The 19,767-nt window shown below is 41.4% G+C and overlaps 1 protein-coding gene across 1 annotated transcript in view; it reads right to left on the bottom strand.

Moving 5' to 3' along the window:
- Nucleotides 1-643: 643 nt before the first annotated feature.
- The window catches only part of PKNH_1459300 (SICAvar, type I), a gene marked incomplete at both ends in the record, with an annotated part of 20,935 nt that continues 1,811 nt past the window's right edge, over nt 644-19,767 (bottom strand). Inside the window, 11 exons of the mRNA XM_039113688.1 lie at nt 644-1,060; nt 1,288-1,938; nt 2,256-2,951; nt 4,728-5,408; nt 6,742-7,359; nt 7,834-7,934; nt 8,497-9,037; nt 9,272-9,384; nt 12,304-12,844; nt 13,065-13,652; nt 13,806-13,897. Coding sequence (XP_038970056.1) covers nt 644-1,060; nt 1,288-1,938; nt 2,256-2,951; nt 4,728-5,408; nt 6,742-7,359; nt 7,834-7,934; nt 8,497-9,037; nt 9,272-9,384; nt 12,304-12,844; nt 13,065-13,652; nt 13,806-13,897 — 5,039 coding nt within the window. The remainder of the gene's footprint in view (nt 1,061-1,287; nt 1,939-2,255; nt 2,952-4,727; nt 5,409-6,741; nt 7,360-7,833; nt 7,935-8,496; nt 9,038-9,271; nt 9,385-12,303; nt 12,845-13,064; nt 13,653-13,805; nt 13,898-19,767) is intronic.

Here is a 19,767-nt window from a genome sequence, read left to right as displayed (position 1 = left end):
TCCGCGCTGGGGGCGCGGGCGCTCGCGCGCGGATGTCTCATACACTTTTTTACGAGAATAGGATATAACACCTATTGGGGGCAACTTTTCGCAAGAATGCCAACAAAAAAAAAATTTTTAAGGAAAAAGAAAAAAAATAAAAAAAATGAAAGAAAAAAAAAAAAGAGGAAAAAAAAAAGAGAAAACTTTTAGGATTTAGGTTTCAATTTCCATGTTTTAAGGTGTAAAAACAACAATATATGGCCTGGTGTTTAGATGTTTTTGCGTGAAGATTCTTTTCTTCTTTTTTTTTTTTAAGAACAAATAAAAAGGAAAAAAAAAAAAAAAAGAATGTGTGTTCTAAAAAAAAAAAAATGTATGTTCTTAAAAAAAAAAAGAAGAATGTTTTTTTTTTTTTTTTTTCTAAAAACAAAAGGGTGTCCTTTCACCAAAAAAAAAGAAAAAAATTTTGCAAACAAAATGAGAATAGAATGTGGAAGAAAGAATTTTTTTTTTTTTTCTTCTTCTTTTTTTTTCAAGAACAAATAAAAAGGAAAAAAAAAAAAAAAAAAAAAGGACAAAAAGTGTGAAACCAATATCCTTCATCTTAAACAATAAACACTGAACCATGAAACCATAAACATAAACCCCTAAACTGTGAACCCTAAACCATAAACCCGGAAGCTAAACTTGGAACACGTTCCATTGGAACATTTTCCATAGGAACCCCTTCCATAAGAACCTCTTCCTTAGAAACCTGTTCTTCTTCTTCCATAAATTCCGATCCCATGAACTCTTGAACCAAAAGTTCCAGAAAATCCTTCTGGTTCAATTGTGTGTCCCCTTTTTGACATTCATCCAACACTTCAAAATGAATTTCAATAATCGTGCGGCGATTCACGGGACCAGAACGTTTTGTTCTCGTTGGAGCAGAACGAGGTTTTCGTTCCTTCACTAATCGATATTCATGTGGACCAGCTTCTTCCACATGATCGAGGACTTGTTCCTGCACCGATGGACCGCGTATTTCAGCAGGAGATCTTCTGAAACGTGGTCCTCCTTTACCAAGCGGACCAAAATACTACAAAAAAAAAAAAAAAAAAAAAAAAAAAAGTGAGAGGATATTTTTGTTATGAAGATTGTGAAATGTTCTTCTTACACATTAAAAATTTTTTTTTCTTTACCATTAAAAATTTTTTTTTTTTCTTTTTAACCATTAAAAAAAATTTTTTTTTCCTTTTAACCATTAAAAAAAAATTTTCTTTTCCTATTAATTTTTTTCTTTTTTATTTTTTTTTTTTATCTTACCTTCCAAAGGTAATAAGCCATAGCAGAAAGACCAATAGAGACAGGAGCCAAAGGAAGAAAAGGGGTAAGGAGATCCGTAAGAAGGATGGGACAGACTGTATTCTCTAATGTTTGTTGCATATGGGTTTGTTTCTGATCGTCTTTGAACAATTTATCAACTTTTTCTCCTATTTTGTCATCGCCAATTTGGCAAGTTTCATAAACGTCGTTTTGTTTGCACACAAAACAATCATTAGTACCACTAGTTTTGCATGAAGATGTTGCATTCATAATTTCTTCACTTTTTTCAAAAGCATGTGTTATACCATCCTCTATGTCACAAAGAGGATGTACCCAACTATTTCCTTGTTTCTTCTTATTTGCCATTGCTTGCAATTGTTTTGCATACTCTTTAAGAAATAAACAACCCATCGTTTGTTCAAACGATGGGCCCTTAACAGGGCCCTTCGTGCTATTTTTATATATATGCTGCAGTCCTGCAGCAAAAAGCAGACAAGCTGCTTTATTTGTTTTCCTTTCTTTATGGCCAAAATTATTCCATTTAGCGTCGTTGTCTTTGCAGTATTGGGTAACTGCATTCTGATTTTCAGACTTCGTCATATATTCTAAAAGTTCATTTAATTCCTTTCCGATGTCAGTCTTCAAGGCATCCTAAACATAGAATAAAAGAAGGAAGTAAGAAGAAAAAAAAATATATATGTATATGTATACACATATGTATACACATATGTGTATACATATATACATACATATACATATATACATACATCTATGCATACACATATATACATATATATACATATATACATATATACGTATATACATATACATATATATATACATATGCATATACATCTACATACATATATATACATACATATATATACGTACATATATATATACATATACATATATGTACATATATACATCTATGTGTACGTATATATGTAGTTGTCTATCGCCCTTACCCAGTTCACATCGGTGCTTTGTCCACTTGCCTTTCCATTTGTGATTTTGTTCTTTGCTGATTTCCATTTCTTTGCTGCGCATTGGAGTTGAGTACAGAAAGAAGAGGTCATTTCAGTGATAGTAGTTAAGGTGGTTGTTATGTTGGATTTAATGGTAGAGTTGGGTTGGGATTGGTTTTTGTCTTCGTTGAGGAGTTTGTTTATTTCAGTTTGGACATTATCTCTTTTGTCTTTATCAATGCAATTTCCATTTGTTGTTTTATCCACCAAAGAGCTGTCAACACTAAGTTCGCAACTACTAAAGTTTGGTTGTCTTGTGCATTCAAAACAACCATTATTATTAGCACCACTACCAGAACACGGAGAATTATGATTTTTATTCCATTTTTCAAACATTTGTGTTATTTTATCCTCACCAATGGGGCATTTATCATTCGACCTGGTAATTATTTCATCAGCATACATGTTAAGAGCAATACAATCAACTGCTTGATGGAGCAGTTGGTCATTACCACTAATTTCCTTAATGTGTTGTAAACCTGCTGTGATATGATTACATGCTTTTCTTTCGACACTATCAGGATTATCATCACCGAATGCTTTGCATACACCATTATTGTTTTTCTTTCCTTCAGACTCGATCTTGTTAAACAACTCCGTCAGTGCTGTCTTAACAGGGTTATCCCAAAAGTCACACTGTGAAAAAAAAAAAAAGGTTATATATATGTAGTTCGTAGGTTGTTTAGTATCCGATCAATGTCTGCCATCCGGTTCGTGTAGTATCCGGTCCCTGTCTGCGAGGAGTTTTTACTTTCCCCCCCTAAAGCAGCTAAAGCTAACCCCGGAACCTTACTCCTAAACCCTAGAACCTTATTCCTATACCCTGAAACGTTCTTCCTACACCCTTACCACCTTGTTCTAACACCCTTATCACCTTATTCTAACACCCTAACAACCTTATTCTAACACCCTTATCACCTTATTCTAGCACCCCTAAGACCCTATTCTGACACCCCTAAGACCCTATTCTGACACCCCTAAAACCTTATTCTAACACCCTTAACACCCTATTCTGACACCCCTAGGACCCTATTCAGACACCCCTAAGACCCTATTCTGACACCATTACCACCTTATTCTAACACCAATACAACCTTATTCTGACACCCCTAAGACCCTATTCTGACACCCCTAAGACCCTATTCTGACACCCCTAAGACCCTATTCTGACACCCCTAAGACCCTATTCTGACACCCCTAAGACCCTATTCTGACACCCCTAAGACCCTATTCTGACACCCCTAAGACCCTATTCTGGCACCCCTAAGACCCTATTCTGACACCCCTACAACCTTATTCTAACACCCCTACAACCTTATTCTGACACCCCTAAGACCCTATTCTGACACCACTAAGACCCTATTCTGACACCCCTAAGACCCTATTCTGACACCATTACCACCTTATTCTAACACCCTAACAACCTTATTCTAACACCCTTATCACCTTATTCTAGCACCCCTAAGACCCTATTCTGACACCCCTAAGACCCTATTCTGACACCCCTAAGACCCTATTCTGACACCCCTAAGACCCTATTCTGACACCCCTAAGAGCCTATTTTGACACCCCTAAGACCCTATTTTGACACCCCTAAGACCCTATTCTAACACCCCAACAACATTATTCCGACACCCCAACAACCTTATACCTATACCCTTACCACCTTATTCTAACAACCTTACCACCTTATTCTGACACCCTTACCACCTTATTCTAACACCCTTACCACCTTATTGTGACACCCCTAAGACCTTATTCTGACACCCCTAAGACCCTATTTTGACACCCCTAAGACCCTATTCTGACACCCCTAAGACCCTATTCTGACACCCCTAGGACCTTATTCCTATACCCTGAAACGTTCTTCCTACACCCTTACCACCTTGTTCTAACACCCTTATCACCTTATTCTAACACCCTAACAACCTTATTCTAACACCCTTATCACCTTATTCTAGCACCCTAACAACCCCATTCTAACACCCTGGCACCTCCCTCCTAAACCTGGAACCTAAGTTCTAACACCCTGACACCTTCCCCCTAAACCCGGAATCTAAGTTCTGACACCCTAACACCTTTCTCCTAAACCCGGAATCTAAGTTCTAACACCCCTAAAACCTTTGTCCTAATCCGGGAATCTGACTTCTAACACCCCTACAACCTTCCTCCTAAACCCGGAATCTGTTTTCTAACACCCTGACACCTTTGTCCTAAACTCGGAATCTAAGTTCTTACACCCTGACACCTTTTTCCTAAACCCGGAATCTGACTTCTAACAGCCCTACAACCTTTATTCCTAAACCCGGAATCTGAACATTTTTTTTTTTTTCCTTTTTTTTTTTAATTATTCCTTTTACCCCCCCCAAGTGTTGTGTTGATGGTAGGTTGGATGCTGGTAGTAATACTTACCCAACTCTGCGTAGAGTTATTATTAGTCTCTTTTTTGTTTTTGAACCACTTGGGTCCGGCGCATTTAATATAATCGCATAAAGTGGATATGTCATTTATGTTCTTTAGGTCGCCCTCTGCGATGGTGTTAATTTCGCCCTGAACATGTGCTAACTTTTCCGTTACTGGCGTTTGGGTGGTTCCGTCAGATGTGCCAGTTATAGTAATTTGGCAGTTGTCATAGTCGTCTTCATTCCATGGGCAAGGGACACATTGTCCCTTGCCATTGCAATTAGCATTATTAATATCATTAAATGCCTTAAATGCCTTCTCTATACCAGAATCAATGACACATTTTGAGTCTTCTTTCATTTTCTTTGCATAAGCGTGAAGTAATAAACAACCCACTGTTTGTTTCAACAGTGGGTTGTCCAAAACAGGATTACCAGTTCCTGACGTCGACGGCGCCGACGGCGTCGTCGTATACAGATGTTTTAAGCCGGCATGCAAATAATTGCATGCCTTCTTTTCAGGGCCCGTGGCAGGTCTAGTGGGAGGTTTAGTGGGAGGTTTAGTGGCAGTGCCACTGCCATTATCCATGCTCTCACATCCACTTCCGGTTTGGTCATTACCCTTTGTCTTCGTCATTGCTGCGGACAGGTCTTTCCACAGGTCCCTGACTTCCTCCTTCCAGAATTTTTCCTGTATAAGTAGAATATAATATATATATATATATATATATATATATATATATATATATATATATATATATATATATATATATATATGCATATGCATAAATGCATATGCATATATACATATACATACGTATATGTATATGTATATGTATAAGTATATGTTCTTTTTCTTTTTTCTTTTTTTCCCTTTCGTATTGGTCTGTGTAGTATGCGGTTGGCCCTCCCCTGCCATCCGGTCTCTGTCTGCGAGGAGTTTTTCCTTTCCCTTCCCCCTACTCAATTGAAGCTAACCCCTGATACCTTATTCCTATACCCTAAAACCTTTACTCCTATACACTAAAACCTTACTCCTATACCCCTAAAACCTTACTCCTATACCCTTACAACCTTATTCTAACACCCCTACAACCTTCATTCCAACACTCCTACAACGTTATTCCAATACCCCTACAACCTTATTCTAAGACCCCCACAACCTTAATTCCAACACCCCAACAACCTTACTCCTGAACACGGAATACGAATACTGACACCCCCACAACCTCATTCTAATACCCCCACAACCTTATTCCAACACCCCTACCACCTTATTCTAACACCCTTACCACCTTCATCCAATACCCTCGACATCATTCCAATACCCCTAAAACCTTATTCTAATACCCCTACGACCTTATCTTAACACCCGAACCACCTTATTCCAACACCCCTACAAAAATATTATAACACCCCTGCAACCTTATTGTAATACATTTACAACCTTATTCCTATACCCATACAACCTTACTCCTATACCCCTAAAACCTTATTCCTATACCCCAACAACCATATTCTGACACCCTTACCACCTTATTCTAACACCCTTACCACCTTATTCTGACACCCCTAAAAACATTACTGCTATACCCTACAACCTTTATTCGAACACCCCTACAACCCTATTCGAACACCCCTACAACCCTATTCGAACACCCCTACAACGTTATTCCACCACCCCTACAACGTTATTCCAACACCCCTACAACCTTATTCTAACAACCTTACAACCTTCATTCTAATACCCTCACCACCTTATTCTAGCACCCCTACAACGTTCATTTCAACACCCCTACGACCTTATTATAACACCCCTACAATCTTATTCTAAAACCCTTACAAGCTTCCTCCTAAAACCAGAATCTGAATTCTAGCACCCTACAACCTTATTCCAATACCCCTAAAAAACCTTACTCCTTAACCCGAAATATAAATTTTTTCTTTTTTTATTCCTTTTCTTTTTCCTCTTATTCCTTTTTCTTTTATTCTCTTTTTATTCCTTTTCTTCTTATTCTACTTACCGCTTGACTTCCTCCATTATGTGCTTCCACTCGAGATGCTAGACACTGTAGACGACTACAGAGGGGTGTCTCCTTTTGGTCTGTTTTAGTTATTGGTTCCAGGGTGGTGTCAATTGTGGACTTATAACTATTATCCTTGAGTAATGCTTCCAATGTAGGCTTTACTTCGTCAGTGCCATTACTGCCAATATTGCAATCATCATAGCTGTCCTTGAACTTGCATTCAATGCAAGGTTTATCATTCGTGCAATGTTCCTCTTTAATGACGTCTGCAAAATCGAATGCCCTGTTTATGCCGGGTTCTATGTTGCAGAAGTTGCTCTCTTCTTTCATTTTTTGTATGACAGCTTTTAACATTAAACAGGAAGCAAATTGTTTAAACTCTTGGTTATCATAGGGGTTTTCCTCCTCCCCCTCATATTTCTTTTGAATGCTCGAAATATGTTGCAGCCCTGCTGCAACAAGCTTGCAAGCGGCTTCGTTAGCATCGCTGGCAGGGCCGTCCTCCCAGCCGGCGCCGCCACTGCCGTCGCAGTATTTAGCAACATCACCCCGTTTATCCTTCATGTCTTCCAGCAGTGATTCTAACTCTGCTTCAAAATCACTCTTCATTTCATCCTAAACATAAAACGATATATATATATATATATATATATATATATATATATATATATATATATATATATATATATACGTGTACACATGCGTGTACACATACGTATATATATATATAAATATGTACATATATGAACATATACGTCGTCGATGTTATTGATGTTATTATTGTTATGGATGTTGTTATGGATGTTGTTATGGATGTTGTTATGGATGTTGTTATGGATGTTGTTATGGATGTTGTTATGGATGTTGTTATGGATGTTGTTATGGATGTTGTTATGGATGTTGTTATGGATGTTGTTATGGATGTTATTATGGATGTTGTTATTGTTATGGATGTTATGGATGTTGTTATGGATGTTGTTATGGATGTTGTTATGGATGTTGTTATGGATGTTATGGATGTTATGGTTATTTCCATTCCAACATCAGCACACCAGACCACAACCATGAGCACAACCACACATTCCTTACCCAGGTAACGTTTCCGGTTGAACTTCCGTACTTCCTTTCTGCCCATTTGTTTGCTACACATGTAAGATTTTTGCAAAAGTTATCCTCTTTACATGGTTTACCTACAAAAACAGACACAGACAAACGCATAGACACATATATACATATATATATATATATATATATACATATATATACATACATATATATATATGTATATATATATACCTATATACATATATATATATATACATACATATACACATATATGTTTATACATATATATACATGTACACATATATACATATACGTATATGTATACATATATATATACATATATACGTCTATACATATATATATATATATATAGAACAAATTGTTTCTGTTTTTGTTTGTTTGTTTTTGTTCTTGTATTTTTGTTTTTGTTTTTGTATTTTTGTTGTTGTATTTTTGTTTTTGTTTTTGTATTTTTGTTTTTGTATTTTTGTTGTTGTTTTTGTTGGATTTTTGTTCGTTGGTTTTTGTTCGTTCGTTTTTGTTCGGTGGTTTTTGTTCGTTGGTTTTTGTTGTTGTTTTTGTTTTGGAAATGGATGAAGGTGGATGTGAATGGATGTGGAATGGATGTGGAATGGTCATATATTTGTTATTGGTAGGTTGGAGGAGAGAAAAAAAATGTCTACTTACATATTTTCTTCTCCAGAGATTGATTCTTGAGTGTCTCATTTTTCTCTAGCATGGGTTGTACTTCCGTATTTACATTCTTCGTTTCCTTACCTTTCTCGCCAATTTGGCAACTGGCGAGGGTGTTATACCTACTACACGTAAAACATTTATCACCATCTTTTGTGCACGTAGAAACGTCGCCCTTAATAGCACTATTCTTCGTCGTAAAAGCGTGGGTTATTGCATTTGTTACTTTCTTCTCATCCTTACATGGAAGTTGTTCTAATTTATCAGCAAAAGCATTTAATAAAACACATTGCATGGTACGTTTAAATAATTGGTCCTCTAATGCCTTCTTTGTGATCTTCCCCGTTGAATCTGCATTTGCAGTAATTTCATAAATACTCTTTAAACCTGCAGCAATAAGCATACATGCTTCTTTATTATCCCCATTCCCAAGTTCACTGCAGTGTTTCTCAGCCTCTCCTTTCTTCGCTTTCATCTTCCCCGAGAGTTCCTCTAATTCCTTCCCTAAACCATTGCCCGTTTTCCATAAGTTATCCTACAAGTAGGGGATATATATATATATATATATATATATATATATATATATATATATATATATGCATATGCATAAATGCATATGCACATATATACATATACATATGTATATGTATATGTACATACATGTATACATATATGCACATATCTACATATACATAAATGTATAGATGTAAGTACGTATGTATATGTGTATATATGTACACGTATATATGTATAATGGTTATTTCCTTACCCAAGTGCGGTCGACCCCACTTCCGCCATTCTGCGTTTTCCCGTTTTCTACCCATCTTTCAGATACACACTGTGCACGATCACATAATTGGCCCTTATCCAGACACTCTAAACCTACAAGAAGAAAGAACAATGTACAAAGGATGAGTGATATGATGACGATGGTTGTCTATGTAGTGGGTGTTGTGATGTTGTCTTTTCTCCCCCCATAAACATAGTCGTGTAGTAACTGTTTCGGTGATGTTTGTTGGTTGTTGTGTTGTTGTGGTAGGTTGGTTCTGTAGTATCCGGTTTCCTTGCCATCCGCTTTATACCATTCAGTTCCTACCATCCGGTTACTAGCATCCGGTTACTACCATTCGGTTCATACCATCCGGTTCCTACCACCCCGTTACTACCATCCAGTTTCTACCATCCGGTTGTGGTGTCGTATCCGGTCTTTGTCTTCGAGGAGTTTTTTCCCAGCCCTCCCGGGAGGGATGCTGGGATGCTTCCATGCCATCCGTTTCATACCATCCGGTTCATACTATCCGGTTCATACCATCCGATTCCTACCATCCGGTTTCTACCATCAGGTTACTACCATCCGGTTACTGCCGTTCGGTCCCTACCATCCGCTTCCTACCATCCGGTTGGTGTGTCGTATCCAGTCCCTGCCTGCGAGGAGTTTTTCCTAACCCCTCCCGGGAGAGATGCTGGGATGCGTCCCTGCCATCCGGTTACTACCATCCGGTTCATACTATCAGGTTCATACCATCCGGTGTCTACCATCCAGTGTCTACCATCCGGTGTCTACCATCCAGTGTCTACCATCCGGTGTCTACCATCCAGTGTCTACCATCCGGCTCATACCGTCCGGTTACAACCATCAGGTTACTACCATCCGGTTCGTACCATCCACTTCCCACCATCCGGTTGTTCTGTCGTATTCGGTCTTTGTCTTCAAGGAGTTTTACCTACCCCTCCCGGGAGGGATTCTGGGATGCTTCCGTGCCATCCGGTTCATACCATCCGGTTCCTACCATCCGGTTCATACCATCCGGTTCATACCATCCGGTTCATACCATCCGGTTCATACCATCCGGTTCCCACCATCCAGTCTCCACCATCCAGTCTCCACCATCCAGTCTCCACCATCCAGTCTCCACCATCCACTTACTACCGTCCAGTTTCCACCATCCAGTCTCCACCATCCGGTATATACCATCGGGTTCGTACCATCCGGTTGGTGCCGTATCCAGTTCCTGTGTGCGAGGAGTTCTTCCCTTCCCTCCCCTTACTGAACTAAAGCTGCCCCCGGAACCTTATTCCTATACCCTGGAACCTTCCTCCTAAACCCGGAACCCTACTCCTAAACCCGGAACCCTACTCCTAAACCCGGAACCCTACTCCTAAACCCGGAACCCTACTCCTAAACCCGGAACCCTACACCTAAACCCGGAACCCTACTCCTAAACCCTGGAACCATAATCCTAAACCCGGAACCCCACTCCTAAACCCGGAACCCTACTCCTAAACCCGGAACCTTACTCCTAAACCCGGAACCATACTCCTAAACCCGGAACCCTACTCCTAAACCCGGAACCCTACTCCTAAACCCGGAACCCTACTCCTAAACCCGGAACCCTACTCCTAAACCCGGAACCCTACTCCTAAACCCGGAACCCTACTCCTAAACCCGGAACCCTACTCCTAAACCCGGAACCCTACTCCTAAACCCGGAAGCCTACTCCTAAACCCGGAACCCTACTCCTAAACCCGGAATCTGCATTCTAACACCCTGACACCTTTGTCCTAAACCGGGAATCTGATTTCTGACACCCCTACAACCTTATTCTAACACCCTACAACCTTCATCTTATACCCGTACAACCTTCCTCCTATATCCTAAAACGTTACTCCTATACCCTTAGAACCTTACTCCTATACCCTAAAAACTTATTCTAATACCGCTAAAACCATTATTCCATCACCCCTACAACCTTATTCCTAAACCCGGAATCTAAATTCTAACACTCCGACACCTCCCTCCTAAACCCGCAATCCAAATTCTGACACCCCTAAGACCTTAATTCCAACACCCCCACAATCATATTCCGACACCCCTAAAACCTTATTCTAACACCCTGACAACTTCCTTCTGAACTCGGAATCTGAGTTCTGACACCCTGACACCTTTGTCCTAAATCCGGAATCTAAGTTCTAACACCCTGGAACCTTATTCCTAAACCCGGAATCTGAATATTTTTTTTTTTTTTTCTTTTTTTTTTTTTTCTTCTTTGGTTGGGGGGTTTGTTGGGGGGGTTTGGTTGGTTATTGTGATGGGGGTGTCTACTTACATATTTTGTCCAAAGATTCCGTCAGTCCAGTTACTTCGTCGTTAAGCATTCCTTCCAATTTGCTATTTACATTTTGAGTGTTGCCCTGGCCATTTGTGTTAATTTCGCAATTATCAAAACTTTGGTCCTGTGTACACTCAAAACAGTCATCACCCTAAACCCGGAATCTCACTTCTAACACCCATACAACATTATTCTAACACCCATACAACATTATTCTAAAACCCATACAACATTATTCTAACACCCATACAACATTATTCTAACACCCATACAACATTATTCTAAAACCCATACAACATTATTCTAACACCCATACAACATTATTCTAACACCCATACAACATTATTCTAACACCCATACAACTTTATTCTGACACCCCTACAACTTTATTCTGACACCCCTACAACTTTATTCTGACACCCCTACAATCTTCATCCTAAACGAGGAATCTGAATTCTGACACCGCTACAACATTATTCCTATACCCTGGAACCTTACTCTTAAACCCGGAATCTATGTTCTAACACCCCTACCAGCTTGTTCCTATACCCCTAAAACCTTCTTCCTAAGCCCGCAATCTGTCTTTTGAGAACCCACAGGCGTACTCAAACTTTCACCTTTTTTTTTTTTTTTCTTTTTTTCTTTTTTTTTTTTTTGTTTGGGGGTTATTGAGATTGGAGTGTCTACTTACATATTTTGTCTAAAGATTCCTTCAGTCCTATCTTATCGTCCTCGTCAATCATTGTCTTCAATTTTTCCTCCACCTTCTCCTCACTGTGGCCAGTTGTGCCATTTGTGTTAATTTTGCATTCACCAAATTTATCTTCTTCCCATGTGCATTGAAAACAACCAGGATTGTTAGAACCTTGGCATGTAGGTTTTCCTTTTTCCATAATGTTTTTACTTGCTCCAAAGGCCTTACTTATGCCCTCCTTTATGTCGCAGCTCCCTTTTCCGCTACTCGTTTTATTCTGCGCGTCCGCTTTCAATTTATTTGCATAAGCATTTAATGCTGCGCACATCATAGTTCGTTTAAACAACTTCATAGCATCATTGCCGTCAGTATTTGTATTTTCGTACATGTGGTCTAATCCTTTTGCAAAGAGGAGACATACTTCTTTTTGCTTGTTGCTGAGGTCACTGCAGTGGTCATCTAATTTGTTGTCTGTATTGTTAGACATGGCGTTCCCAAGTGAGGTGACATCCTCTTTGACTTTATTCCATACTTCCTCCTACAAGTAATATATATATATATATATATATATATATATATATATATATATGCATATGCATAAATGCATATGCATATATACATATACATATGTATACATACGTATACATACATGTATATGCATATACGTTCACATATACATTGGTATATATATATGTATACATATATATACATATACATATATATGTATATGTGTATATGTGTAATGGTTATTTTCTTACCCACTCAGGCGCCGCCTGCCCATTCTTCTTGTTGTTCTTATACCAATTCAATGCACATTTTACTCGTTCACATAAGGAATTTCCCTTATTGAAGTTAGCCAAGGTTTCTTGTATTTTGGGGTCCTGCGTTTGGTCGTTCTGCGGGAACAATTTAACCACTTCTTCCTTTACTTTCTCATTGGTGGTGCCATTTGGGCCATTTGTGGTAATTTCGCATTTCTCATAGTCAGCTTCATCCCATTTACATGGAACAACAGTACCACTCTTACCAGTCGCAGCATTTGTGAAAGCTTTTTCTATTCCATCGCTTATGTCACAAAGCCCTTTGTTCTGTGCTTCGTCTTTTAATTTTTTAGCATATGCTTTTAACAGAAGACAATGAATAATTTGATCAGAATATTTGTTATTGCCATTTGTGCTTGTGTACATGTGATTCAACAATTTTGCCATGTGAGTGCAAGCTTCTTTATTTGCATTATCCATAGAAGGGCCGTTGCAAATGGCAGCAGCGTTGCCATCATTACTAATGGACGCAGCAGAGAAGAGACTCTTCAGCTTCTCCTGGACGTTGTTGTCCCAGAATTTCCTCTATATAGAAAAGGAAGGTATATACATATATACATATATGCATGTCTATATATATATATATATATAGGCACATATACATATATACATATACATAAATGTATATCTATGTATTTATGTACAGTCTTCCCCCCTCCTGACGCTGCTGCTAATTACCTGCTTATCCGTGTTATTCAATTCCCAATGTTTTTGTGCACATTGCAAGCGCTCACAAAAATTTCCTTTTTCATTCTTCATGCATACATCGGCTGCGAGAAGAAGAAAAGAAGAAGATTAATACGACATGTAAAGAACCATGTGTATATATATGTATGTTGTATGTTGTATGTATTTATGTAGATTGAGTAAATGTATGTCATGCACAATCGATGAAAAATTTTTTCTTTTTTTTTTTTCTTTTTTCGTTTGGGATTGTTCTAAAATTTGCGGTTCATATGCTATCCGGTCTCCACCATCCAGTCTCCACCATCCAGTCTCCACCATCCAGTCTCCACCATCCAGTCTCCACCATCCAGTCTCCACCATCCAGTCTCCACCATCCAGTCTCCACCATCCAGTCTCCACCATCCAGTTCCTACCATCCAGTTCCCACCATCCAGTCTCCACCATCCAGTCTCCACCATCCAGTCTCCACCATCCAGTCTCCACCATCCAGTCTCCACCATCCAGTCTCCACCATCCGATCTCCACCATCCAGTTACCACCATACAGTCTCCACCATCCACTTCCCACCATCACGTTCCTATTATTTGGTTACTACCATCCGGTTCATACCATCCGGTTCGTACCATCCGGTTCATACCATCCGATTCATACCATCCGGTTCATACCATCCGGTCACTACCATCCGGTCACTACCATCCGCTTGATACCATCCGGTCACTACCATCCGCCTCATACCATCCGGTTCATGCCATCCGGTTTGTACCATCCACTTCCCACCATCCACCTTCCACCATCAGGTTAGTTCACAGTATCCGGTCTTTGTCTTCGAGAAGTTTTACCTACCCCTCCCGGGAGGGATGCTGGGATGCGTCCCTGCCATCCGGTTTCTACCATCCGGTCCATACCATCCGGTCCATACCATCCGGTCCATACCATCCGGTCCATACCATCCGGTCCATACCATCCGATCCATACCATCCGATCCATACCATCCGCTCCATACCATCCGGTCCATACCATCCGGTCCATACCATCCGGTTCATACCAACCGGTTTATACAATCCGGTTCCTACCATCCCGTACCTACCACCCCGTACCTACCATCCAGTTCATACCATCCGGTTTCTACCATCCAATTCCCACCATCCTGTTCCCACTATCCGGTTACTTCCATCCAGTTCCCACCATCCGGTTAATACCATCCGCTTTCTACCATCAAGTGTCCACCATCCAGTCTCCACCATCCGGTACCTACCATGCAGTTCCCACCACCCAGTCACTACCATCCAGTCTCCACCATCCAGTCTCCACCATCCGATTTCCACCATCCACTTCCCACCATCCACTTCCCACCATCCACTTCCCACCATCCGGTTCATACCATCCAGGTTCATACCATCCGGTTTATACCATCCGATTCATCCCATCCAGTTCCCACCATCCAGTTCCCACCACCCAGTTCCCACCATCCAGTCTCCACCATCCAGTTCCCACCATCCAGTTCCCACCATCCGGTTCATACCATCCGGTTCCTACCATCCAATTCCTACCATCCGGTTCATACCATCCGGTTCATACCCTCTGGTTCATACCATCCGCTTCATACCAATCACTTCATACCATCGGGTTCCTACCATCCGGTTTATACCATCCGGTTCCTACCATCCGGTTCATACCACCTGCTTCATACCGTCCAGTTCATACCATCGGGTTACTACCATCCGGTCCATACCATCCGGTTACTAGCATCCGGCTGTTGTGTCGTATCCGGTTTTTCGTCTTCGAGGAGTTTTACCTACCCCTCCCGGGAGGGACGCTGGGATGCTTCCCTGCCATCCGGTTACTACCATCCGGTCCATACCATCCGGTTCATACCATCCGGTCCATACCATCCGGTTCATACCATCCGGTTCATACCATCCGGTTCCTATTATCCGCTTTCTACCATCCGGTTCATACCATCCGGCTACTACCATCCGGCTCATACTATCGCGTTCATACCATCCGGTACCCACCAATCGGTTCATACCATCCGGTTTAGACCATCCGGTTCATACCATCCGATTCCCAACATCCAGTTCGTACCATCCGGTTTCCTACCATCCAGTTTCCCACCATCCACTTACTACCATCCGGCTCATAACATCCGGTTACTACCATTCGGTTTCTACCACCCGGTTCATTTCATCCGGTTCATTTCATCCGGTTCATACCATCCGGTTCATACCATCCGGTTCATACTATCCGGTTCATACTATCCGGTTTATACCATCCGGTTCATACCATCCCGTTCATACCATCCGGTGACTACAATCCGGTGACTACAATCCGGTGTCTACCATCCGGTTCATACCGTCCGGTTCATACCATCTGGTTCATACCATCCGGTTACTACCATCCACTTCCTAACATCCAGTTCCTACCATCCGGTTCATACCATCCGGTCGTTATGTCGTATGCAGGACCTATCAGCGAGGAGTTTTTCCTCTCCCCCTGAAGTAGCTAAAGCTAACCCCTGAAACCTTACCCCTGAACCCTGAAACCTTACTCCTAAACCCTGGAACCTTATTCCTGAACCCTGACACCTTCTTCCTAAACCCGGAATCTAAGTTCTAGCACCCTGCCACCTCCCTCCTAAACCCGGAATCTAAGTTCAAACACTCCTACAATCTTCCTCCTAAACCCGGAATCTAAGTTCTAACACCCTCACACCTCTGTACTAAACCCGGAATCTAAAGTTCTAACACCCCTACAACCTTCCTCCTGAACGCGGAATCTGATTTCTAACACCCCTACAAACTAATTCCTAAACCGGGAATCTAAGTTCTAACACCCTGACACTTTCATCCTAAAACCGGAATCTAAGTCCTAACACCCTGAAACCTTCCCCCTAAACCCGCAATCTGACTTCTAACACCCTGACACCTTTTTCCTACACCCGGAATCTAAGTTCCAACACCATGACACCTTCCTCCTGAATCCGGAATCTAAATTCTAACACCCCGACACCTTCCTCCTGAACCCGGAATCTAAATTCTAAGACCCTTACAACGTTCCTCCTAAATCCGGAATTAGACTTCTAACACCCCTAGAACCTTCCTCCTAAACCCGGAATCTGACTTCTACCCCCCTGACATCTTATTCCTAAACCCGGAATCTAAGTCCTAACACCCTTCCAACCTCCTTCCTAAACCCGGAATCTATGTTCTAACACCCTGATACTTTCGCCCTAAACCCGGAATCTAAGTCCTAACACCCTGAAACCCTTCCCCCTGAACCCGGAATCTAAGTTCTTACACCCTGACAACATCCTCCTACACCCGGAATCTAAGTTCTTACACCCTGACATCTTCCTCCTAAACCCGGAATCTAAGTTCTTACACCCTGACACCTTTGTCCAAAACCCGGAATCTCAGTTCTAACACCCTGGCACATTTGTCCTAAAACCGGAATCTCACTTCTAACACCCTGGCAACCTTCATCCTAAACCCGGAATCTAAGTTCCTACACCCTAACACCTTTATCCTAAACCTGGAATCTAAGTCCTAACACCCTGACACTTTCCTCCTAAACCCGGAATCTGACTTCTAACACCCCTAAAAACCTTATTCTAACACCCAGAATCTGACTTCTAACACCCTGACACCCTTGTCCTAAACCCGGAATCTAAGTTCTAACACCCTGACAACGTTCCTCCTAAACGCGGAATCTGATTTCTGACACCCCTAAAACCTTATTCCTAAACCCGGAATCTAAGTTCTAACACCCTGACCCCTTCCTCCTAAACCCGGAATCTAAGTTCTAACACCCTGACACCTTTGTCCTAAACCCGGAATCTAAGTCCTAACACCCTGACACCTCACTCCTAAACCCAGAATCTAAGTCCTAACACCCTGACACCTTTGTCCTAAACCCGGAATCTAAGTTCTAACACCCTGACACCTTTGTCCTAAACCCGGAATCTAAGTTCTAACACCCTAACAACCTTCATTCCTAAACCCGGAATCTAAGTTCTAACACCCTGACACCTTCTTCCTATACCCGGAATCTAAGTCCTAACACCCTGACACCTTCGTCCTAAACCGGAAATCTAAGTCCTAACACCCTGACACCTTCGTCCTAAACCCGGAATCTAAGTCCTAACACCCTGACACCTTTGTCCTAAACTCGGAATCTGAATCCTAACACCCCTACAACATTCTTCCTAAACCCGGAATCTGTTTTCTAACACCCGGAACCCTAATCCTAAACCCGGAACCCTACTCCTAAACCAGGAAACTTACTCCTAAACCCTGGAACCTTACTCCTAAACCCTGGAACCCTACTCCTAAACCCGGAACCCTACTCCTAAACCTGGAACCCTACTCCTAAACCCGGAACCCTACTCCTAAACCCGGAACCCTACTCCTAAACCGGGAACACTACTCCTAAACCCGGAACCCTACTCCTAAACCCGAAATCTAAGTTCTAACACACTGACACCTTTGTCCTAAAACAGGAATCTGAGTTCTAATACCCTGACAACTTCCTCCTAAACCAGGAATCTAAGTTCTAACACCCTGAAACCTTTGTCCTAAATCCGGAATCTGACATCGAACACCCTACAACCTTACTCCTAAACTCGGAATCTGACTTCTAACAACCGCACAACCTTCCTCCTAAACCCGGAGTCTGACTTCTAACACCCTGACACCTTTGTCCTGAACCCGGAATCTAAGTTCTTACACCCTGACAACCTTCCCCCTAAACCTTCCTTCATTCCACCTAAGTAGTCTTTCCTTACCCCTAAGTAGTCTTTCCTTACCCCCAAGTAGTCTTTCCTTACCCCCCCCCTAAGTAACCTTCTTTCCTTACCCCTAACAGACCTTCTTTCCTTCCCCCCACTCCTAAACACACTTTATTTACCCCCACCTGAACAAACTTCTTTCCGTCCGCACCCTTAAACACACTTTCCTTCCTTACCCCCCCCTAAACACTCCTTCCTTCCCTTCCCTTAGGGTGGTTAAGTACCAGGCCATATTGTTGTTCTAATAACCTAGAAAAGAACCTTTCCTTTCCCCTAAACCCTCATTCCTTATCCCTAAGTAGTCTTTCCTTACCCCTAAGTAGTCTTTCCTTATACCCTTAAGTAGTCTTTCTATACCCCTAAGTAGTCTTTCCTTACCCCTAAGTAGTCTTTCCTTACCCCTAAGTAGTCTTTCCTTATCCCCTAAGTACTCTTTCCTTATCCCCTAAGTAGTCTTTCTATACCCCTAAGTAGTCTTCCTATACCCCTAAGTAGTCTTTCATTACCCCTAAGTAGTCTTTCCTTCCCCCCCCTAAGTAGTCTTTCCTTACCCCTAAGTAGTCTTCCCTTTCCCCTAAACCTTCTTTCCTTACCCCTAAGTAGTCTTTCCTTACCCCTACGTAGTCTTCCTATACCCCTAAGTAGTCTTTCTATACCCCTAAGTAGTCTTCCCTTACTCCTAAGTAGTCTTTCCTTACCCCTAAGTAATCTTTCCTTACCCGTAAGTAGTCTTTCCTTACCCCTAAACACTCTTTCCTTACCCCCCCCATAAACACACTTTCCTTACCCCTAAGTACTCTTTCCTTATTCCCCCCCTAAGTACTCTTTCCTTATTCCCCCCCTAAGTACTCTTTTCTTACCCCCCCCTAAGTACTCTTTTATTACCCCCCCCCCTAAGTACTCTTTCCTTTCTCCCCCCCTAAGTAGTCTTCCCTTTCTCCCCCCCTAAGTAGTCTTCCCTTTCTCCCCCCCCTAAGTAGTCTTTTCTTACCCCTAAGTAGTCTTTCTATACCCCCCCTAAGTCTTCTTTCCTTACCCCTAAGTAGTCTTTCCTTACCCCTAAGTAGTCTTTCCTTACCCCTAAGTAGTCTTTCTATACCCCTAAGTAGTCTTTCCTAACCCCTAAACCTTCCTTCCTTACCCCCTCCCCCTAAACACTCTTTCCTT

Source organism: Plasmodium knowlesi, assembly GCF_000006355.2.
Source record: "Plasmodium knowlesi strain H genome assembly, chromosome: 14".
NCBI lineage: Eukaryota > Apicomplexa > Aconoidasida > Haemosporida > Plasmodiidae > Plasmodium > Plasmodium knowlesi.
Note: the sequence above shows the minus strand (reverse complement) of the source record. Positions and strands in the feature narration are given on the sequence as shown.